The sequence below is a fragment of the Diplodia corticola genome (genome assembly GCF_001883845.1).
Source record: "Diplodia corticola strain CBS 112549 chromosome Unknown scaffold1, whole genome shotgun sequence".
NCBI classification, from domain to species: domain Eukaryota; kingdom Fungi; phylum Ascomycota; class Dothideomycetes; order Botryosphaeriales; family Botryosphaeriaceae; genus Diplodia; species Diplodia corticola.
The window spans coordinates 1,843,127-1,865,837 of record NW_017971480.1 but is presented as its reverse complement, the minus strand read 5'-3'; the positions used below and the strand labels follow the sequence as shown (position 1 = coordinate 1,865,837).

Here is a 22,711-nt window from a genome sequence, read left to right as displayed (position 1 = left end):
CCAAGGAAATGTAAGCCACTCCGGGTGGGCGAAGAGAGAGAGAAGAAGAAGATGAAGACTGGCAAGAGAGCCTGCAAGGAAAGAAGGCATTTGCGTGTAAGACGCGCAACTGTCTCCTACGCACTGCCCAGGGCGCCGAAAGGGCTGGGCCCTGGTATAGCGGGCGAAAGGGCCACATGCTTCCAAAAGACTGGGAAGCATGTTGATCTCGCTCAAGCGCAATCTTGCAGGGCTGAGCATTGCCAGATCATGTGCAGCGCATGACTGAGCGCGAGCTCTGAAGCTTTGGATGCGGGGGAGCAGCGGATAAGGCCCAATGCGGTAAAACAAGGGGGTCAAAGAGCGACAGAGGTTTGTTTCACTTACACCGAGCTTTGCGGCCTCGTGGTAGCAGCGGGATGGAGGCGGTGGCGGGAGGATGCAGAGGGCGGCAGATGGATGCAGCAGAGCACACGGCAAATGAAGTCGAGGGGGGAGAAATGAGGGCGGACGAGGGTTCAGGAATGAGAAGGCTCGCTATGTGCGCAGGCGCCGAAATTGTAGCTGGCATGCAGGTGGGTAGGCAGCTGACAGGCATACGAAGAGAGGTTTCAGGGAAATGGCAGGCGTTTCAGAAGCAGAGGGCTCGCGACGTGCGCTCAGTTCGCAGCGGCCCCGGGCGCCTGTGGCCGGAGACCGGTCGCTAGGCGCGAGATCGAGTCGGCCATGGCGCGCGGAGGAGCAAGTCGGCCCTGGCGTGGAGCTGGCGTGCGGGCGAGTCGAGCGACGACAGGGCGACACGAGTTGCGCGAGAAGGCTGCGCCACGTCGCAATTGGTTGGCCACGATGATTGCGACGAGCACAGGCACCCAGCGCCGCGTCCCGCCGGCTCCCGTCGGCAGCCCGGAATCCAAATCCAACACGCCCGGCGCTGACGTCTCAACACCACTCAAGCTCCCCCGCCCTCCGTCTTCCACGACCCTCTCCGCTTCTTCTGCGACGCGCCGACCCTGCTCTCAATCCCAAGCCTTGCGCCTTCGCCGAGGCCCGCTGCTGCATCCTCTGCCTCACCAGCTCCACCCACCCCGCGACCATGGAGAACCCGGCACATGCCGCTGCGACCGGTAAGCTCCCACGTGCTCAGCGAGCCTACCAGACGCCCTCACTAACAATGCAATTTCCAGAGAACGGTGCGGCTGCGCCCCCCGCTGCCGAGGCGTGAGTAGACGCGCCTGCCGTGCCCTCGACTACCGCCCACTAACGCCACCTACAGCCAGTCCGTCATGACCCCCATCAATGTGCTGCTGCTCTCGCTATTCGTATTCCTCGTTTACCTCCGCCTGCGCCCCAAGCCGCCGCAGGTGCTGCCCAAGGCCCCCGCCCCCGTCGTCTTCCGCACCTTCACCCCGCACACGCTCTTGCCCTACAACGGCACCGAGGGCATGCCCGTCTACCTTGCCGTGCGCGGCCGCGTCTTCGACGTCACCCCGGGCCGCAACTTCTACGGCCCCGGTGGCCCCTACGCCAACTTCGCCGGCAGGGATGCCAGCAGGGGTCTGGCGTGTGGCAGCTTCGACGAGGAAATGCTGACCAAGGACCTCGATGCCCCGCTCGACACCCTCTCCGACCTGGGAGACGAGGAGATGGAGGCTTTGATGGGCTGGGAGGAGCGCTTCTCCGAGAAGTACCTTGTCGTCGGCAAGCTGGTGCCCGTGGGCAGCGAGGAAGCCAAGAACGCCTGATCCCGGAAACCCCCCGCCTTTAGAGGACGAATGGTCGTCATGTACTGTAAGCACTTGCTCGACGGGAGCAGAGGTAGTCGGTGGCACGCGGCGAACGCGACCCGCCATCGGTTTAGTTGTGCCATGAACGGAGAGTAATCGCAGACGCTTGTATTCAGGCTCTCACTAGAGGTATCCATACCGTGGACTACCGACTCCAATGAATACATGCAGGCATCCGCAAAGCATGACCATATTACTCATAAAACCGAGCTTTCCATCCTCGACGCATCACAGTGGATGCCGAAAGAAATTAGCCACCTCCATCTATCTTACACAGGGAGTGGGATCCTTCATCTGCATGCAGTTGTACAGTTTCAGTACTTGCTTTTACGTCCGGGCATCTGCTTCGACTGCCCACGCAAAGAATCGCCGCCGCTAAGTTTCGTTCTCGATACACCGTGAAACCAGAGCGGTCCGATAACTCGGTGTTCGAGCGAATAAATAGAATTTCTTATACTTTTTCCCAAAGCATCGGGATGTGAGACAGTTTTAGGTAGGTGGTCATGTTCGCAAATGGCCGATAACGCGTGATGCGTCCAGCAGACGAAGCAGGCTGGGCCGAAGACCACGCGCTCTTCTGATTGGCCGGTTTCAGGTCGATGTCGTCGTCGCCACAATCGCCAACGCCCGTTTCGCAGGAGCGCCATAGCTTAGATCCGAGGCACGTTTCTTGCGAGGTACGCTCTAGTGTAAGAGCGTCCATATAAGGACCCCCGCCGGATGCCTTAGTCCATGATGCCCACAGGTCGACTCGTGCGACATCTCAACACCACAACAACCCACCATGTCGGACATGCCTGCATCCGCCCTTCTGGGCTTCCTGGTGCCCAAGCTACCTGTTCTGGTCAAAACGGCGTTTATGAATGCCTTTTCCATGTCGCCAAACGCGTCCAAATGGGATCTCAAAACAGAACTCATCATCGCCATCCTCCGCGCCGAACTGTCGAAAGTGCCTCCGCCCACCATCACCGAGCAGCAGAACAACACCACCAAGATCCCCGAGGTCAAGGGGCCCATGTGGGTCAGCAAAGTCACCATGCCCGCACCGCCCGAGGACGACGTCCTGCAAAAGCTGCTGCAAGCAATCGACGACATGAAGACGACGGGGACCGAACACTACACCATCCCCTCCCTCCTCCCCGTCGAAGGCGAATGGCACGGCCGCCGCGCCGGCGCCGCCAAAGACACCCCGGAGCCGGCAGGCCTCTCCGAAGCCGAAAGGTACGCGCGCCTGATGCAAGAAGCCGGGTCCGACGCCGTCGTCCTCTACTTCCACGGCGGCGCCTACTACCTGATGGACGCCGCCTCGCAGCGGCCCGCCACCGCCCGCTACGCCCAGATGCTCCCGGGCGGCGGCGGCCGCACCTTCGCCGTCCGCTACCGCCTCGCCCCGCAGAACCCGTTCCCGGCCGCCCTCCTCGACGCCCTCGTCGCCTACGTCTCCCTGCTGCACCCGCCGCCGGGCGCCCTCCACGCCCCCGTCCCCGCCCACCGCATCGTCCTGGCCGGCGACTCGGCCGGCGGCAACCTCGCCCTCGTCCTGATGCAGACGCTCCTCCAATGGCACCGGAGCACTGCGTCCTCGTCGTCTCCGTCGCCGCCAACCGTCCACTGGCACGGGCACGCCGTCCCCATCCCCCTCCCCGGCGCCATGGCCCTCGCCAGCCCCTGGACCGACCTCACGCGCTGCCTCCCCTCGCAGCGGCACAACCAGCGCTTCGACTACCTCCCCGGCGCCGAGTGGCGCGGCTCCGTCTACCCGCCCTGCGCCGCCTGGCCGGCCACCCCGCCGCGCGCCCACCTCTACGCCGAAGCCGACGCGCTGCTGCACCCGCTGGGCAGCCCGTGCGTGCCCGCCGCAGAGTGGACGGGGTGCCCGCCGACGCTGTTCGTGCTCGGCGAGGAGATGATGGCGGATGAGAGTCGCGTCGTGGCGGCGAGGATGGTGGCGCAGGGCGTGGGCGTCGCGTGGATGCAGTTTGAGGCCATGCCGCATTGTTTTGGGCTGGTCATGGAGGATTGCGAGGCCGCGAGGGTGATGAGGGAGGGGTGGAGGGAGTGGGTCGGGCAGGTGTTGGGCGGGGGGTCGAGGCCGGTGGAGACGAGGGGGGAGTTTTTTGCGGCGAGGAGTTGTGCGGCGAAGAAGGTGGATATGAGGAGGTTGGCGGAGGGGCTGGAGGATGAGAGGGTGATGGAGTTGATGAGGGAGGCGCAGGGGAAGTTGCTGAGTGAGGGGGGAAGGGACGAGAATAAGGCGGAACAGACGCCCGTGGTGTAGAATCCGTGCTGGTGTAAATGGTATATACATTAGAAACGCAGTAGCAACTATGTACAGCATTCAATACAAAAGGTGCCGAGGGAGGGATGTGGTAATAATCAATGAAGCAAAGAAAGAGCCAGATGATTTGATATGTGCGTAGAAAGATGATAGGGCATTTTTTCTTAGTCGAAATTTGCACCACCAAGGTCGGCCCACTCTTTCTTCAATTTCAAATACTCTTGGACGAATTTTTGCTGAACTAGTAATGGTGTCAGATATACATGTTCTGTAGACCGAGTACGTTAGATATCTTAGTTCAAGGACGGCTTACTATGTTCAGATTCAAACTCGAGGCTGGCCTCTTTGCATTGAACCTGTTTCCCCTCTCGCTCACACCGGAGCAGATTTTGGGGGTCGATCGGTATCCCCGCAAGTGATCCGGGGTCACCTTTGTGTAAGGGTCTAAGGATTGTCATGCTGAATCTGTCATCTCGTTCGTCGTTCGTGGGACAGAACTTTCCTATAAGACCCGACTGTTTGATGAGCCTGAAATTGGCGTGAACTAAGGTCCATCAGTGTATGAAACTTTTGACATCTGGGTACATATATCTCACTTCGAAGGATTGCAATGGATCGTCCGTCCTCAACACCAAAGATGACAACACGGCGGGGCGGTAATTCATCCCCTACACTCAGCTTTGGGGGGGCGTCCTACACCACATATTGTCAGTTGTTTGGTCACTGTGGGCATAGAAGAACGGTAGACCGCGCCGTTCGATGAAATGATAAGGTTGATGCCAAGTCTTCACGTACCTTTGAGAGCCAAGAAGCCTCTTCTTCCCCTTCCCAAAGCTGAACCAGGTTGGGGCAGACGGGACGGACACTGTCGCTTGCGGACGTTTCGTTGTTCTGATCCATTTTTCGGGAAGCCTTCTTACTTCTACCAAATGGAAACATCTTTCTCAAACTGCTATGGCGTTCCTTGAAGTTGAAGCCGGTAATTGGGAAGCTAAGTTTGTAGGATCAGATGGGAACAGCTCAGGCAAGCTGGAATGACTTACCTTGCACGCACTATTTGGCCGGTAAGGATCGACTGAAACTCTTCCGCTGCTTCTTCGTTGTAGAATTCGTGGTCATAGATTCCCGCATTGTCCTCATGCCTAGGGAATGTAATGTCGAAGCGCTGGGCGGATGTTTCATTGGTCGCGAAAGCATATTGAGGTACCAGAATAGCTTTCTTGGGAACTGCATTACCACTCAGCCAAAGTCACATGTTCAAGATGGCCTCATACTCACGTCTGTAGGACTCAGTGGGATCATTCTCCAAACTGAACGCCCGGAATAAAATGAGATCTTCGTCAGCGGGATCGATCACGACTACTATCCTATGCCGGACCCCGTCATGTTTGATGTAGGAACTATTTGATTCAAATTTATCAGCTTCTGTATCGGCTCAAATCTGGTATGCACATACCCCATTCGGCCAACCTCCTGGAGTCTTTGGTTGTATCTCTCAACGTGTGTTCTCTGGAGATTGGTGGCCTGGATACTTCTTCCTTCGTTGCTGTGATCTTCTATGAGCTTCGAGAGCTTCAGGTCAACCTCCCGGGCTCGTGGCCTTGCATTGGGATTACAGGAGAGCATTTGGCGTATGAGTTCGAGAAGGTCGGTAACGAATAGATGATCATTAGAGTCTTTGGAGACGCGGCGTTGGAGATCTTGCATAAAAGTTGTTATCCCTTCTTTCAAGTGACATCTGTCACTTTGGTCTTTCACGTAGAAGCGATAGTTATCACCTATGTGGGGATCGTTGTCTACTGTCTTACGAGCGTTATCGAGCCCGGGATGGTCTTGATCCTCTGATACAAGGCCCTCGTAAGAACGGATGACAAAGGCCGCCACCTCCAGAAAAATAATTCCAAGGGAAAAGATGTCAAAGGCCCGTTTGTGAGTGCCATGTTCGAATTCGGGTGGAGCATAAGTAGCAGTGCCTCCTCTGTTCCGGATACTCGATGTTTCGTCGCGCGAGTGGAGCGTTCGGAACGTAGCTTGCCCAAAGTCAGAGATGACCCATCTGCCGTCCTCCTCGACAAGGATGTTGGATGGCTTGAGGTCACTGTGGACTCCGAAATCCCTTTCATTGTCTCGAACATCCCTTTGACCGGCAGATCCCAACTGATCAATGTTGTGGACCTTTGACAACGCTTGCGTGATTCCCCGTAGTTGGATCCAGAATGAACATTCCGCTACAGACTCTATGCGGCACTTATGCGCTTGATGAGGCTCGGATTTTCGGATATAGTCGTCGAGATTCGTCTTGGCCCATGGGAACACGATGTTGAAGCTGTCGCCGTGCTTATACGTCTTGATCATTCTCACAATATGTGGGTCTTGTGCGTATCCGATGCGTTGTAGAACCTGCTTCTCTTGCCGTGCCATGTCGTCTTTTTCGCTCTTTTTTACTGCTTCTACTAGAGAGATGGAAAAGCGATTCGATATCTCCTTCCGAGCGAATTTCCTGACATTTGGGTAATGCTTTTTGACTGATAGTCAGCACCATTCCTCCGTTGTGTAAAGGGTGCCCATACTTTGAAGTTGCGGTACTCATCGTGAATTTCGAAACAATAGACTTTACTGTTGCCAGTCTCTCCTATCAATTCTTCGTTCATGAAAGGAAGAATACGATCAGGGCCCCATTCGACGTATGCGGGCGAATCCAGGATTGGGGGACAGTAGCGCGGAAGCTTCTCTCTGAAATCCACACCGACAATGTGGGCAATATCTGGATCTTTAGACTCGAATTCATGCCAGAACTCGGGGATGATTTCGTTTGGGAATTTGCCGATCCAGGATTCGAGAAGCGCATCTTTTCCCAGGCCCTTTACCGAAAATTCGTGGATGAACATGGAATGACGTAGGTTGATGAGAAGAGCAAAGAGAGACAAGGCTTCAGAGGCAATGTTCTCAGCGTACTCTTCCGGTGGCGCATTTCTGTTCAGTAATTTCAGGTCTTTCAAACAACTTCCGCATGTGCATCGCAGTATGCACACAATGTTCTCTTTTGACAGAAACTTCCGAAATCCTTCGCGTGGAAAGAAGGCGCCTTTCATCGAACGCTTATCAGGCTGAAAGATGTATCTACTGGTAATTATGTCGTAGGCTTCACTGCATGGGATTCTCCCTGTTAACTCCGTCATTCTAACCTGCTCTTGCGGCGGATTCTGTTAGTCATTGTTACAGAAACCATACATAACACCCTGGTTGATGCTCAATAATAATACGACAAAACTTACTCCTGAAGTAATTGCAGGAAGTGGAAGTCAAACGTGTTTGAACGCTCGCACATATGGTCTAGTCGGTGGAGTCGAGTAAGCTTTTGTGTGGGGATAGGTCATGGGCTGCTGATTAGAGGCCGTGCATCCCAACTCGCCAACTCGCAAACTTTGGGGGTGAGGGCGGGAGGCTGATCTGGGGTGGCAAATGTGTGACTGGTCAGCGTTACCGTGTACCTGAGATCATCACTTGTGCTACAGGGTAAAGCTGAGCAAAGAGCTAGACAAAGATTGCCTTTCTGGCAATCTTACTCGCTAGGCAAAACTGCGGCAGGTCGCACAATGCCACCCAAGCGCTTGAGGCTGCAAGGACGGAAATCCGTGTCACTTTCAATATTGTGGCTGCAGGACTGCCAGGGGGGATGGAAACACGACCAGTGCGCTTATTTCTGGGTAACAGAACCACAGACAGGGGACAATAATCTGAAGACCTTCATGCCCACCGATTCAGATCTTTTCCTGCGAACTTGTGCCTACCTCTTCATCGTCATGAGCGCGTCGCTTAGCCCTTCGATGTTCCAAGAGTAACCATGCTCCTATTGTTGCTACAAGTAGGATGACGGTCAAGACCACAAAAATCCAGAACTCGCTGGCAAATTGCAGACTCTCTGGATTTTTGTCTCTATTCAGTGAAACGTAACCCATGCTCAGAAGTTGCTGGGGCAATTAGCTGCTCGTAGGATTGCGTTTGCCAAAGTGCAACTCACGGATGCGAAAGACGCCGGCAGATAGACGAGCGTGAGGACTGTGATTGTCTTCAACGACCTTGAATCGTAATGGGCCTTTTTTGACAGGTCAAGCATGCGGTTGCTGTCGGTCTGGGCTAGTTTCATCAAACCCGTGGAAATTCTACCGCTGGAATGCAGCGCTTCGAGTGCCCTGACAGATATAAGGCTCTGCATCTGTCCGGGTAAGTAAAGGAGCAGGCGCTGCCGAGGACCCGCAGACTCACTAGTTGACCAACAGCATCGAGGCGCTTCACAATGGTCTCGGCCCGTTGTCTCTGCAGAGCAATCTCCGTTATGCACACTTGTAATCTGCCACAATCTTGCACGATTGTCAAGTCTACAACGGGGTGTGTGCTTGGAGAGTGTCGGTTCAAATGGAACGAAAGGCTTCGTAGGGCATCGAAGTTTGTAGTGAGGATGTGGATTATCCGTAAAGTCTTGTCGTGAAGAACCTCGAGGTCCTGAACATCGGTGTATTGAAGGAAAGTAAAGGAATCGGCCTTTTCGACGCCATTGAGTGTGTCTGAATTGTGCGCCTTGGATTTCTGCATCGTGTCAGAAACATGCCTTTACCGCGCAAAGGAGCCTTACAAGAAACTCCAGTTTCTCTTCCAGCTCATTGAGATATGCCCGCCACTGTGCCGACGCACGAGATGCTGCCAAGGTATGAACATCGGCCCATGTTGGGAGCAAAGTGGTCTCTGCCTTGGTTCGGAGTAGGCGCTGTCGAGATGATGCCGAGGAGTTTAGGATTATGAAGGTGTGGTCGTCACTTCGATGAACGAATCGGTGGTAGATGGCGGTCTGTCGGATGGACCAAGGGTCGCTGAGGTGGGCTCTGCCATTTTTCTCGACGTACTTGAGCAGGTAGCAGTATTCTGTTCTAGCATTAGTGCACGGTCGCCACACCAGAAAAGACGAAGTCCCCAGCGCTTTTCCGGCCTCACGGTTTGGGTTGGGCTGTAGCTACCAGAAACTCCGCTGTCGCGTTGGTTTTGAGCCTGGAAACCCCCCATCGTTTCGTTCGAATTCGTTGCGCCGTTGCGCCTTCCGAACGACCCTAGTATATCAAGCATCGGAGGGAATACGGAAAAATGCGTGAAAAGCCGACGAAGGGAGCTGTGCGATATCTTGAGACGGCCCCATGATCCTTGCTGCGCGACGAAACTGCGACCGTGTGAGTTTCTTTCGATATATATTGCCCTACCGACTCACAAGATACGTGTTGCATCGGTGCGCGGCTCGCTCAGGCAACGCTCAAGAGAGATATCTCCAAGATGCTGCAGTTCAGCTGCTGTTATATTAGTGTAAAGCCTGTCAGATATGGTTGTTCGTCCCACATTTCTCTGCAATCTCCAAAAGCTCCACCTGCGTCTCACCTTCATCAACGAAGAGCCGAGAGGCGTCGGTAGCGAGCCTTTGTGCATAAAGTGACGTATCATACAGGTAAGGATCCCACAGCGTGTAGGAGGAACAATCAGGGTAAGTATGCCAGCTCTCCATTTTCAATCTTGAGAAGAATTGTGACCCGAACACAGCTGCAGCAAGCCGCTTTTTACGATGCCCCCTTAAGCAAGCCCGGCTCGGAAACAGATGCAAGCCACCGGGGAAAGTGATGACGCTAGGGGTGACAAGTGTGCCTTGTACAACGCCGGTGCACCGGTGAAGTAAGCTAGCTAGTGTTACGGTTTCTCAGGCCAAGCAAATCCGGGATACAGATCCGGCCAGCTCTGCCTCTGCAGCTCTTCTAGTTCAGCCTGCCCTGATCGATTAGTAAAGCATACCTGTTGCTCCAATTCTTCGCTCTTACGTCTGTGAGCTTCCTTTGTACTGTCAAACACCATCCATCGTCCCGAGTCTCCTGTCGGACATCAGCTTCGTACCTTACTTCTCTAGATTTTGGCCGTACTGAGCATCTCCACTCTGTGCCAAATTCCGATGTATTTTTCGCAAGGAAAGTCGTTAGCACTTCCTGGGTGATATATCTAAAAAAAAAAAAAAAATCAGCACGAATCAGTCTGTGAGCGATAAGAACTAACCTCTTAGCAAGGAGTTGCGTGATCATTGCCGTTAGAGAATTCGGGGGAATTTAGCCTTGCGCTGTGTCTTGCAATCTCAAGGCTGGGTAGGCTGTATTATAGGCAGACTCCCGGCTTTGTAGAAGGCAACAGTGTCCATATTCTACGTTGCACTTGCTGCCTATCTCGAAGTGGCCCATTTGAAACGCTGTTGGTTTGTGTTCATCGCCCTTGTGGTTTTCGGGCATGAAAAATCAAGCCACAAATGACGTGTTACTCGGTGCGCCATGCCCCATATGCGCAACCGTGCATGACAGGAGAGTGAGGCAACTTTCTATGTCTGCCTAGCTGACGTGACGAAGTCAAAATCCAGGGTCGTACCGGTCCGCAGTCACAGTCGCACGTAATGCCGCAGGGATCATGTGGGCTCAGCCTTGCATCGATTCCCTTTAAAACAGGGCACTAACGCCACTCAGAACCTTACTCGTTTAGACCAAAGGTTTCTGCAGTCAAGCAACAATCAGAATGAATCATCTGTCAGGTCACACCGGAGCGAGTGCAAATGACAATGCCCCCCAAACTGAGGCTTCTCGACGGACGCCCAGCATCCAGATTGAAGGAGCGCCCAATCACGAGGTCGAGTCTCAGGGACATGGACCTTCTGCTTTCAGAAGCACGCCAGATCAACATGCGCCGGGCCCCGGAATTCCCTCCAAGCGGATGGTTGAGAGTATTTCAATGGAACCCTTGACGCATCAAGAACAACAAGACAATTGGAGTGAGAGAGGCATTGAGGTTCGGCGGCGAAATCTCAACTTCATCGATGTCTCTTCTTTGATTATGAACAAGATGGTATGGCTCTTGCCTGCTTCTATGAATATGGCTGACAATTTCAAGATCGGAACAGGCATATTTACTACCCCCGCCACTGTACTTGTACTTACAGGCTCGAAGCCATTAAGTATGGGTCTGTGGTTCGTTGGTGGTGTCTATACCTTTTTATGGTACGCCGTCTTCTCACTAAGTTGATCTTTTTTGTTAACCTTTCCTTCAAGGTTGTTGATATATATCGAGCTGGGAAATGCGTTCCCTTACAATGGAGGGGAGCTCATATACGTAAGTAGCATCGGCTAACATCGAGAGGTGGTCTTGCTGACATCCGCGAAGCTGGACAGGCTCTACTACAAGCTCCCACGCCTTTTCGCCACATGCATCTATAGTGGGCATTTCATTTTCCTCGCTAATACCGCTGGTAACTCAATCGCTTTTGCGAAGCACGTACTCGTGGCACATTCACCAGACATCAACACGGATCAGCACACTGCTGTCGTGAGACTGTTAGCTGTGTCTATCTTGACGGCAGTGTGCTTCCTCCATTTCAATTGGCGCAGCCTAGGTCTTTTCTTGAACCGGGTATTCACAGCTTTCAAGGTCGTCCTGCTCTTGGTGGTTGTAGGCGCTGGTTTTAACCACCATACGCCTGATATTGCATCGCACTGGAATGAAGATAAGGGCTCAACCTTTGGTGGAGCTATGTCGGCGCTAGTTCTCATTTTCTATGCGTATGAAGGATGGGAGAATGCAAACTATGTAAGCCGTCCTCATTCTTTGCCTACCACGTTCAAGCTGACACCATGATAGGTCGCAGGCGAGATCCCTCAACTGAGTGAGAGTGGTCTAAGCAACCGAAAAGGCACCCTGAGACTCGGGGCCTTCATAGCAGTTTTTGTTGTCACCACCCTTTATATGCTAACAACCGGCGCTTTGGTAAGACCCTCACTCGAGCCAGATGAACTTTCTAATCCATGCATTCTAGTATGCTGCCTGTGAATTCATGCACGACGGTCCATGTCGGATTGATAAGGGCGATGACCTTGCTTTCGTCAAAGGATTTTCCACTGTGGCAAGTGGTACAGCCTTTTCACATTTCCGCCAGGTCATATACTTACAATGACGCGTTAGGCTTTTCACCATACCACGGGCCTTGCAGTTTGCATCGCTTTGTCCGCAGTGGGAAACCTCGTTGCCGTCATCTACACTTATAGCAAAGGTATGCATCTGGTCCAGGAGAATTTAAAATGCTCATCCCTTCGGTAGTCAAACAAGCAATGGCACTGCAGAACTTCCTTCCCCTCTCGTCGTTGCTCGCGGTCGAGCGCGACGAGGCCACCAGAACGACTGCATCAGCTCCTTCCAGCCACGACCAAAACTTTTCAAGCCAAGTGCATCAGCATCATCCAAGGCAACCAAGGCCGACCACGCCAGGGGTGCCCAAAGGGGGTATTGTATTGCACTGGATTGTTACCACAATCACAATCTGTATCATTCCGAACACGGCAGACGGGTACAGTTTCTTACTAGGAATGTTCTCGTATGCTCATACTATTGTCGCTGGTAAGCCACAAATATACGTCGCTTCATATGGGCTTTGTTTGCTAATCAGTCTTGAAGTCTTCACTGCTATTGGATTTGTGTGGATCGCGAACGCGTACGCGCACGCTGAAGAGTACAAGCAGCACAATAAGAGAGATAGGTGGCAAGAAACCCTTCCATGTTCCAAAAATGGAAAGGTGCGTTTCTTTTGCGCATTCCTGGTTGTTGTTCTGAGCGCGGTGGCTATCGGCGGAGCTCCATTACAGAATCAAGTTGGCGAGATCAGCAAAGGCGACGAGTCCAGCACGGATGCCAAGCTCCCAAGATACTGGTGGCCGATTATCTTCCTTGCCGCTGAAACAGTAGCAATTCTGTATTGGATCAGCATATGGTTGCTCCACAAGAGAACGCATCCGATCTTTGGGCTCGATCTTGACATCCGGCAACTCAACGACTGGGGAGAAGGGAAGGGGAAAAGGGGCTTATGGCCAGATAAAATGACCATGGAAATGGAAGAAGCGCGAAAAGATGGAAGCCAAAGGCGAGTTGTAGTGACGGTATGTGTGACCAGAAGTTTGCTCGGTTTGCACACTCGTGGTTTTCTGTTCTTCCCTTTTCTTTATCGCTTTTGCTAACACTAGTGCCAGATAGTTACTGACAGTCATCTTGATAAAGCTGTACATGGGGTAAAAAAAGGTTGGAAATGGTTCCAAAAATATCTTTGGGACTGATTCTGGACCTTTGAAGTGGGCAATCAACGTTGAATGGCTTCTGATTAGTTTGCAATACTGTACTTGTTCACCTGGCGCACCATGTCTCACGGACTATGGCACGGTGTCCTTCAAGTCACATACCCAACCTGAATAGATTGCAAAACGGTATCCTGGGACATACAAAACATATTTTCGTCAGGGACATGGCAAGTTGGATAGAGCTTCGTGACACATGGGATTTTAAGGCTCTATTGAGCGTGGCATCTGGGGGAACACGAAATCAGGCGTTGACCATGTAGGCACACGGTGATGTCCTGTGCGGAGCCGAAAGAACTAGGTCTTTTGGAAACTGTCACGCTGCTCTTGTTGTGATGTTCGGAGTTGCAGCTGCCGTCGTCGACAAAGGTAGCCGAAGGTTGATCAGGGCTACGCTTAGGCAGTGTATGTTAATTTTCTCACGCGACGGTCAATGTCTTACATAAAGCTCTTCCGCCGCAAGGATGACAGTGTTTCGCAAATTCAAAAGGTTTTGGCAATGCGGTGAGGTCAAACACACTGTGCCAAGTGTGAGCCAGCTGTTTTGCCAATCAATGCTCGGTACGAAAAGAATTGCTTTCGAGGTATGTCTAAGTCCATTTGGAATGCCTTTGAAATGATTTGCCGAATAGAACATGGCACATTGCGTATTTATTTTCTCTCACCATTTTCTCAAGAATAATTCAAGAAAGCTTATATAAATTATATATGAAAAGATGGAGTAGACTTGATCTCGGAAGGAGCATCGGGCCCGGTTATAAAGACACCTCCCCTCCAGAGCCCTTCTGTCCCCATGCCGTTTTTGCAACCAACAAAACAAGGAAAAAGAGAGATAGTGTTCAACACCACCAGTGTCGACAACATACCAAACAACACCTCCAAAACGCAAGACCAAAACGCCCACCCCCAATGACACACACTAATTCAATCCCTTCTCTTCACTCTGTTCTCCACCGCCCTCGCCAACCTCACCACCGGCGTATCAACCATGCGCCAAAACAAATCCGCCAACCACACACTCACCGCCAACAAAACCACGTACCCCACCGCCAAACACGCCACAAACCTCCGATTCCCCATCTCCCCATTCTCCACCACCCGCAGCACCGGCTCCCGCGGCACCGGGTCCCAAAACAGATCCTCCCCCTCCACGCCCTGCCCCACAACCACCTCCTCATACCCATACCTCCCCGCCACCCCGAACACCAGCCTCATCACCACGAACCCCAGGCTGTGCAGCACCGGCCCGTGCACGAGGTAGAAGGCGTAGCTGATCTTGCCGAGGTACTGGGCCACGGGCGTCTGGAACGGGCGGCGCAGCGCGCGGCTGTTGCAGATGGCGTGGAGGGTGAGGATGGCGCCGGCGGACTGCCAGAAGCGGTAGGGGCAGCTCTCGCGGTAGATGTCCGGGATGTGGAGCGAGAGGTAGGTGTAGCCCGGGGTGTAGTCGCCGTATTCGTCGGGGAAGGAGAGCAGGTAGAGGCCGGCGGTGAAGGTGGTGAGGTGGAAGAAGGCGAGGGGGAGGGGGTGCGCCGGCTTGGTGGGGTGCGGGCAGAAGACGGCGGGGGAGGGGGGCGGGGGAGCGGCCGTCTCGATGGTGGTGAGGAGGGGCGGGGTGGTGGGATTGGTGCTGGTGGGGAGCAGGGAGGGTTGGCGGCGGTGCTGGACGGGAGGGGCGGCGGGTCCCCAGGTGTTGGTGATGAGATCGAGCTCGGCGAGTAGGGAGCCCGCGAGGAAGAGCACGACTTCGAAGCGGCCCCAGCGGGTGCAGAAGATGATGAAGGCGACCGTCAGCGCGAGGCGCCAGGCGGTGCGCGCGCGCGACAGGCAGATCAGGTTGAGGAAGAGGACCATGCTGGCGCGGTACTCGAGCGGGATGGTCCACACGTGCGGATCGTACAGGTTGTACCATTCGCCCCAGTTGGTGAAGTCGATGTAGTTGCGGACGAAGTTGAGATAGTCCCACATCTGGTCTTGCCATGTCTCCAAGGTCATGGGATGGTGCTCCAAGAAAGCCAGCGTCACGCCGTCATTGCCGATCTCGGTTGCCCATTCGAACCAGCCGGCTTGGATGGCCAGCATGACAAGAAAGGTGCTGAAAATTGTCGGGAGGAAGAGCCGGATGCCACGGCGGAAGATGGACGAGGAGAGCGCCTGCAGCATCGAGTCGTAGGACTGGGATCGCAAGGCCATCAGGGGTTTGCGGGAGAGAACGTAACCGGAGAGCACGAAGAAGACGCACACCATGGAGCGGCCGCTGTAGAGGAGCTTGATGAACGGCAGCTGGTGTATCCAGCGATTCGAAAAGTTTGTGGGATCAACCCCGAAGCCCCGTACCGAGGTCAGCGTGTACATGAAGAGAAAGTGGAAGTTGAAGACGAAAAAACAGGCGTATCCTCTTACGCCATCCAGAGTCGCAATGCCGTTGACATGGTGTGTGGTTGCGGAACCGGCAGAGCCACCCTCACCCAACACCCGTGGTCGGAGGAAGCTGGGAAGGATTGGTGCAAGGGCAGACCCTCCCACGCAGCGTGAGACGTCGTACAGCCACCGACCCCGAGACCTGGCATATGCTCGCAGCTTGACCGAGACATCGGCGTAGGATCGCCCAAACAGCTCGGCTGTCGTTGTTGCCGTCGATTGTTTCTCATTTAACGAAGCCTCGGATCCGGTGCTGCTGCGTCCTGGTGAGCTTGGTAGGAAGACATCGGTGCCGCAGTCCGAAGTGCCAGATGGTACCCGTTGGTATCCCCCGTACATTGTGCTTGCGCTGGGCTGAAGGAGTAATGGCTAGTAAGGTTACCGGGCTAGCCATACTTAATGTAACTGAGCAGCAGAAATGGCGATGGCGTGGCAATGTTGATGGAACGCGTCTAAGCAAGGACGCGGTATTCCCGGGCCCGAGAAAGGGATGCGCGGCGAGCCAAGTACGATGATGCAGCAACACTACAATTCATACTATCCATCCTCTCGGACTAGTAGTAAATGGAACTTGGGAGCGTCTGAATGAATTCATCTCAAGTATGCCCACTGCCGCGAGAGTGAAATATTAGTGGCATGGTGAGGCGGAAAGGACAGCATCGTATGTAAATTCGGAAAAATGCCATCGTGGACCGTTCTGCACGAGCTTTGTCTGGGCATTCTCAGGGATCAAAACAAAAGGCGTCAATGACTGCCAGCGGGTGGCTCGCTGTAAATTGTGCAGTGCGTAATAGGCAATGGAATGGAGCTCAGGAAATCTTGACCGGAATGCAGGGCTTGGCTCGCACCCAAGAGGGGGATATATTGGAAACAGCCGATAGGTTGCGCATATTGGGCGGATGCTTTAGCATGGAGCTGATGAAGATCCATAGTAGGTGAATCTGAAGCACGGGGTGGCAATCGCAATGGAGTTGAAGAAAGGTGGCGCTCGTCACCTCAATGCTTGGCATTGACGACTCAGCTTGAGCAACCCATTCTAACCTTTTCAACACTTATAACAGTTGCTCGCTTTTAGAAAGTGGATGAGAAGACTGGAGCCTGTTGTATGCCACGATGACTCACCGCCAGACACCAGCACCCATCATCACGCGGGGGAGCCCTCCTTTCTATTTGTTCAATCCATCTTCAAACCTGTTGCGTTGATGGGTCAAAAAAGATAATCAGTGCTTACATGGTCTGGGAAGCTTGAAGAGGATGACCCTGCAGATAAAGTCTCTTCCTGTACGGCTGCTCCATCGCACAGGCTGTTCAATTCAAAACCGATGACCCCTCCATTCCAACTCATTGCGCATGACGCCAATCACTCCAAGTTCCTCGTCAGAGGATATTTTGGATCTACATACAACGGCAATGAGAAGCCAGCTGCTGAAAATTCCTCTACTTGCACCGAGACCCTTTGCATCGGTGCTTCAAATGGGACCAATGGGGAATGCGTTGATTCCAGAGGGGAGTGGCTCCTGCTCAGGCTTGGCGCGTTCAACGTGTTAGCCTCATAAATCGTAGAGCAACGAGGATGGTACCTGAGAATCAGACATGTCGAAGCTCATGTCTGGGTTATCTGAATGATTTAGTATGCGAAGTACGTTATGAAATTGACAATGCTTCTAAAGCTAAGATATCTGTAATTTAACTGACAAAACACCCCGTTCATGTGTGCGTGCTTGGCCCATTGATTGATCTACACCATCGCAATTCTACCATCAAGGGCCGGAGAAATCGCACTATCATCCGGCTACATGTGGAGCCCAGAAGCGCAAAGACTCCCAATTCCATCAGATGATTCCGCACTGCAATGAAAAGGCCCCCAGCACGGCACAGATGAGGCCGACGCAGCCATGCACAGATGGTTCTCTCCCGAGCATTCGTGAATCCTTGGACGTGACTCTTCTCGGCAGTTTTGAAGCCGGCTAAGCGCCTCCAGAACAATCTTGTAGATTCGCTCACCCTCCTCCGGTCCAACAACCACTTCCACCTCACCTGCGACGAGAGACGTGTACCCGTCCTTTCCACGCAGCATGTAATCCCGAGTAGCCAGCGAATACGTCGCGTCCAGATCAATCGGCCTCCCACCAATGCGCGCGGACCTCACTCGCTGCAACGGTGGCATCGACGCGTCGAAGTCGAACATGATGCCCGACACCTGCGGAAAGCGGCCCTCCAGCGCGGGATACAAGCTGACCGAATTCTCGAGCGCCGCCCAGATGGCACGTCCACTCGCGCGGACAACAACCGTCGGATCCTCAAACGGCAAGCTGGACGAGCGTAAATAAGCAAAAAGCCCTGTGTGCATGAATGGTTGGGAAGAAGCACTCACCAATTCCGGATGTCCCTCATCGTGAGCACACCCGCCGGATACACCTGATCCCCGCGGATCGTGCCGGAGCTGATGATGCAGCACTCGGCCCCGTACGCCTCGCGCATAGCGTCGGCGATGAAATTCCCCATGTTGCTCTCCCTGCGCCTCACCGTCGTGAAGCGCGCATCCAGATCCACCACCGTCGCCCCCACCGGCGTCTCCAACTGCGTCCGCAGCGCCGCCGACACGGCGTCGACCCAGGCGCGCGTGGACGCGTCTTCGGGAACGTCGGCCGTCACGTCTTCGCGCGCAACCTTGATGTCCCACAGACACGATGTCGATCTCCCCTCTCCGACTGCGGCGGCGGTGCAGTCGCGGCGCGGACTCCTCCTCCCCTGACAAGAACGACGCCACCGCCGCCGCCGCACCTCGATGTAGCTCAGCTGCTTGAAGTCGGTGCCGCTGCGCACGATGCGCACGCCGTTGACGACGGTGTCGCTGTAGAAGTGGTCGTGCCCCGCGAGGATCAGGTCGATCAGGCCGGCGCCGCATTCCTGCGCCAGCCGCACGTCGTTGGGCTCCCGCTGGTGCGTCAGCGCGACGATGAAGTCGGCCCCCCGCGCCTTGAGCCCCGGCACCAGCTCCGCCGCCGTCTCCGACGCTGAGCGGAACTCGAGGTTGGGGGGCAGGACGTTGACCGTCGCGAGCCATTCGCGCTCGACGAGCCCGATCAGCCCGACGCTGAGGCCGTTGGGGAGGGTGACGAGCGCCGTTTTTTGGCAGTTGCCCAGCGGGACCGAGGGCCCCAGGGCGGGGTCGAGCACGTTGGCGCAGAGCCAGGGGAAGGTGCAGTTTTGGGAGAGGCGTTGGAAGTGCGGGACGCCGAAGTCGAGTTCGTGGTTCTGGGAGTGCGGGGGTTAGTGGGTGCTGTGGTGAGGGAGTGGTGGATGAGGGAGAGGGGGTGGATGTACGCCCAGGCATGCGAAGTTGACCCCGATGTTGTTCAGCGCTTCGACCATGTGTTCCCCTGTTTTGAGTCAGTTTTGAGGTGGGAGGGGGTTATCGTGGTGGCTCACCTTTGGTGAAGATGCTTTCCAGGCTGGGGTTGAGAGCGTCCCCTGAGAACAGAGTCAAGACAGGGGGTTGGCCTTCATGCTTTGCACTGTGTTTCTTGAGCACGGTTTGGAACCTGGAGATACCTCCGACTGGCTCCCTCGTATCGGGTTGGATGTTGTATACATCGTTGAAGTGGATTATTCTCAAGTCGGGTTGCAGATGGGGAGCTCGAACGGATGTTCCGCTGGCCAAAAGTCTTCCAGGCATGGCTTTCGATGTGAACTGATGAAGTGGGATGAACGGATGTAGATACTGAGGGGAATAAACCTGAGAGTCTATTCTATATAGTATTTTATCCCCGCCATTTGGTTCTCTGAGTTGAGCTACATGTCTACACTGGAGGCTTTTGCCGATAGGACAACGGAAAATGTATCACCAAAGACTATGATAAACTCAAATTGTCACATCGTTATCAGTAAGCCATGCTTGTGAATGAATCCTTCCGACGCCTCCAGCATGTCTCAAATCCTTTGCTGCGATGCGGGTACGTTGCGGAGCATGGAGAATAGCTAGCTTCTTCAGGAAATTTCCATATCGGGCAATTTGAGCCGTTGGTAATTCAACACTTTTACAGAAACTGGCCTTACAAGCTCACTGCAGGCTTCTAGATTGTTTAGGCGACCATAAGCTTCACTCTTCTCAGCTCTGCATGCAGCGCCGGAGCGGAGCTGCTGCTGAGTAGGTATGAAGCTGTTGGAATTGAAACTAGTCACGGCGTATCCCACACATATTGGCCGCCGCCCTCATGATCGGAAAGCCCGAATATGCAGAAGTCAAATGAGACCTGAATCCTTCGTGGCAAATTGCGCAACATCAGCCCGGCCAGGCCACGGGGAGCCCAAAGGAGCTGAGTCAAGTGGGCCTTATAGCGTGGCTATGTGTAGCCGAGGTCATTATTTGAATTGAACCTTCCTAATGTGAGACCCTGCGCAAAATTCTCACCCACAGGACTCCAGACCGCTGCCACTTGGCATGCAGGGAAAACAGATGCAAGCCTCACGGCAAACAGGCACGATCGGACACTCCCGCAAGCCTTTCCGCCGCGCCGCACGCATATCACTGGGAATAAGCTGACTGGTGGCAAATCTTACGCCGTTACACGAGAAGGATTGCCGGATGAGTAGTCGGGAACTGAGGCACTTTCTCACCCAATAGTTTAACGCCCGCTAAAATTTGTTCTTCGAGAAACCCATACCGAGGCTGTCCGCATCCACTCCGCATTAGCCGGCAGAGCTGCAGACGGAAGGATTGCGACGCATATGGGGGCGGACTCGGGGGGAAAAACAGCCCCCAACTTCTTGACTGACCAGCCGCAGCACGGCAAGAGTCTAGGCTTCCTTCAAACTTGATGCATGCGGCAAATCAGTGGCTGTTACTCGCTAGCCATGTTTTGGATCGCCACGGGCGATGTATTGTTGTGAAGCCTTAGGAGGTACCTCCGGTGCATGATTTGACTTGTCAAAATAACAAGGACGGTGACACCATACAGATAGCCCACAGTGGGAAAACGAAGCATCAAGCACATAGCGAAGATTCACGTATCGAATCAAATGGGTAGAGTGAGATAAATGCATCAATTCTCCTAAACCACGCACGAGGGTCACACTACCGCCAGGATCATCCCCTACGGGCAACGCAAACACGCAAGCCATTCTTAGCACACAAAGTAAAACTAGGCTGGAACTCCATCTCGAACCCCGGCTCAAACGACAAGTCGTACCGGCGGAACAGCGTCGCCAACGCGAGCGACATCTGCAGCATGGCGAGTCCTTGGCCTGACGCTTATCAGCTCGCGTCTTACCCAAAAAGGAAACGAAGAAAAAAAACTTACCGAGACAGTTCCTCGGCCCGTACGAGAACGGGAAGTACGAGCCAGGCTTCGGCGCCGCCCGGTCGTCCCCCCACCGGTCCGGATTGAACGTGTTCGCCGTCGGGCCCCACACGTTCGGGTCGCGATGCACTGTATCACATCACGTCAGAAAGTCGCACATGCTACGCATCGCATCACATGGTTGCTTCACGTACCTTGCGGGTTCCACAGCGCGAGCGTCGTGTTGGCGGGCAGCACGACGCCGTCGATTTCCGTGTCGCGCGCGCAGTGCCTGAAGGTACCGAAGCCGGGCCCGTGCATGCGCAGCGTCTCCTTGATGACGCGGTTGAGGTACGGCAGCTTCACCTGCTCGAGCGACGGCGTGATGCAGTCGGCGGGGATGACGGCGTCGAGCTCGGCGCGGAGCTTGGCCAGCACCGTCGGGTTCCGGAGCACTTCGTAGATGGCAAAGGTGATGGTGTGGGCGGTGGGGTCGCCGCCGGCGACGAGGAAGGTGACTGTGGGTGGGGTGTGTGAGTACGGGGATCATGGAGGGCGGGGGGCTGAGCTGACCGTAGTTGTCGACGAGCTCTTTCATGTTGAACATGTATTGGCCGTTGCTGTCGCGTTGTCTGCGTCTGTGAGCATTCGGACTTGGTTGGGACGGTGGCAGCCGCTTACTTGGCGAGGATCTCGAAGATGCGTTTGGCTGGTTTGCTGTCTGGGGTGTCGTTCTTCCGGCAAGTCTGCACCGCACCGTTGGCCATGGATCGAAGCTCGCCGATGGCCGCGTGCATCTCGCGAGTGCTCTTCAACACCGGCATCTTCGCCCGGAGCGGGAAGAGACCGCACTTCATCAGCTCTGGGAGCACGGTCTGGAAGATTTGCATGACGCGGCACTGCTCGCCTTGTTCGATGGCGTGGAGGTCAATTCCGAAGGCGACTTCACCGACAAAGTCCAAGGTAAGCAGGACATTCAGCAGAGAGAAATCAACGACCTGGCCGCTTGACGCCGTGTTGTCGAGGAAGTCGACGTATTGCTGTTGCCGGTCAGCAAATGGCCCAGGGAGGGCCGGGGGGAACAACGCACGGTGAGGTACTTTCTCAAGCTCGGGAACTGCGCGTTGACGACAGCAGGACCGAAGGCGGGCGCTAGGGCTTTCCTCTGTCTGTGCCACCTCGTGTGGTCCATCTGCGCGAACAAGGCATTTCCACTCAAGGGCTTGAAGCCTTCGTACTGCGCCGGTGCCTTGGGCCAGTTCTGGTTGGCGATTTTGGAGACGAGAGAAGGCTCGCCGATGTAGATGGTGCGGTCCCAGGGGCCATTCCACTTCCCATCATCGTCAGTTTGGTCAGTGCTGGAATGGTGTAGCAATCCACTCACCGTCTGGAAGACGGAGCCGTATTGGATGTGCCATCTGCGCCACTTCTCGTGGATATCGTCTGCCATGGTTTGGTCCAGATTCCCTGTCCAGAAGGACTTGACGGGTGGACCAGGGAACTGCCTCAAGGCTTTGCGATACCTGTACAGGAAGCGCACTGCCAGAAACAATCCCAAGGCCACGAGAGCAGCGGACACCTTGAGAAACAGAGAGCCATGGTGCGGCTCTTGCTGGAAGATGGAGGGGACCTTGGCAGCCATAGTGAAAGACAAGATTCGGGGTAATGAGAATTTCAAAATCAGTCTATTGCAAGCAGTGATGGTGAGCGCGGCGGATGATATATCACTCTCTCATTCTACGCCTTTTTTTTTTTTTCACTCGGTCTCCCGAAGGATTGCGGATC

General features: G+C 54.5%; 7 protein-coding genes across 7 annotated transcripts; 2 read left to right on the top strand and 5 right to left on the bottom strand.

Moving 5' to 3' along the window:
* Positions 1 to 1,072: 1,072 nt before the first annotated feature.
* Positions 1,073 to 1,721, top strand: BKCO1_1000590 (dna damage response protein; the record flags this gene model as incomplete). The annotated part of the gene is made up of 3 exons (XM_020270004.1): positions 1,073 to 1,103; positions 1,164 to 1,197; positions 1,253 to 1,721. The coding sequence occupies 3 exons, from the start codon at positions 1,073 to 1,075 to the stop codon at positions 1,719 to 1,721; spliced, it is 534 nt and encodes a 177-aa protein (XP_020135289.1).
* Positions 1,722 to 2,547: 826 nt separating this feature from the next.
* Positions 2,548 to 4,041, top strand: BKCO1_1000589 (lipase esterase; the record flags this gene model as incomplete). Its single annotated transcript, XM_020270002.1, has 1 exon — positions 2,548 to 4,041. The coding sequence occupies one exon, from the start codon at positions 2,548 to 2,550 to the stop codon at positions 4,039 to 4,041; it is 1,494 nt and encodes a 497-aa protein (XP_020135633.1).
* Positions 4,042 to 4,205: 164 nt separating this feature from the next.
* On the bottom strand, positions 4,206 to 7,369 carry BKCO1_1000588 (protein kinase domain-containing protein; the record flags this gene model as incomplete). Its single annotated transcript, XM_020270001.1, has 10 exons — positions 4,206 to 4,282; positions 4,355 to 4,585; positions 4,638 to 4,734; positions 4,837 to 5,032; positions 5,085 to 5,268; positions 5,320 to 5,441; positions 5,498 to 6,558; positions 6,612 to 7,014; positions 7,227 to 7,244; positions 7,317 to 7,369. 10 exons carry the CDS (start codon positions 7,367 to 7,369, stop codon positions 4,206 to 4,208), a joined length of 2,442 nt encoding a protein of 813 aa, XP_020135634.1.
* A 433-nt stretch (positions 7,370 to 7,802) lies between these two features.
* On the bottom strand, positions 7,803 to 9,099 carry BKCO1_1000587 (magnesium transport protein transmembrane region; the record flags this gene model as incomplete). The annotated part of the gene is made up of 5 exons (XM_020270000.1): positions 7,803 to 8,012; positions 8,063 to 8,251; positions 8,308 to 8,628; positions 8,675 to 8,961; positions 9,054 to 9,099. 5 exons carry the CDS (start codon positions 9,097 to 9,099, stop codon positions 7,803 to 7,805), a joined length of 1,053 nt encoding a protein of 350 aa, XP_020135629.1.
* A 5,048-nt stretch (positions 9,100 to 14,147) lies between these two features.
* BKCO1_1000586 (acyltransferase) lies at positions 14,148 to 15,983 on the bottom strand (the record flags this gene model as incomplete). The annotated part of the gene is made up of 1 exon (XM_020269999.1): positions 14,148 to 15,983. The coding sequence occupies one exon, from the start codon at positions 15,981 to 15,983 to the stop codon at positions 14,148 to 14,150; it is 1,836 nt and encodes a 611-aa protein (XP_020135630.1).
* A 1,130-nt stretch (positions 15,984 to 17,113) lies between these two features.
* Positions 17,114 to 19,323, bottom strand: BKCO1_1000585 (5-nucleotidase; the record flags this gene model as incomplete). Its single annotated transcript, XM_020269998.1, has 6 exons — positions 17,114 to 17,170; positions 17,225 to 17,262; positions 17,649 to 17,956; positions 18,019 to 18,902; positions 18,972 to 19,027; positions 19,077 to 19,323. The coding sequence occupies 6 exons, from the start codon at positions 19,321 to 19,323 to the stop codon at positions 17,114 to 17,116; spliced, it is 1,590 nt and encodes a 529-aa protein (XP_020135631.1).
* Positions 19,324 to 20,733: 1,410 nt separating this feature from the next.
* On the bottom strand, positions 20,734 to 22,568 carry BKCO1_1000584 (p450 reductase; the record flags this gene model as incomplete). The annotated part of the gene is made up of 7 exons (XM_020269997.1): positions 20,734 to 20,891; positions 20,948 to 21,076; positions 21,142 to 21,444; positions 21,500 to 21,558; positions 21,608 to 21,966; positions 22,017 to 22,256; positions 22,311 to 22,568. 7 exons carry the CDS (start codon positions 22,566 to 22,568, stop codon positions 20,734 to 20,736), a joined length of 1,506 nt encoding a protein of 501 aa, XP_020135632.1.
* Positions 22,569 to 22,711: the final 143 nt, after the last annotated feature.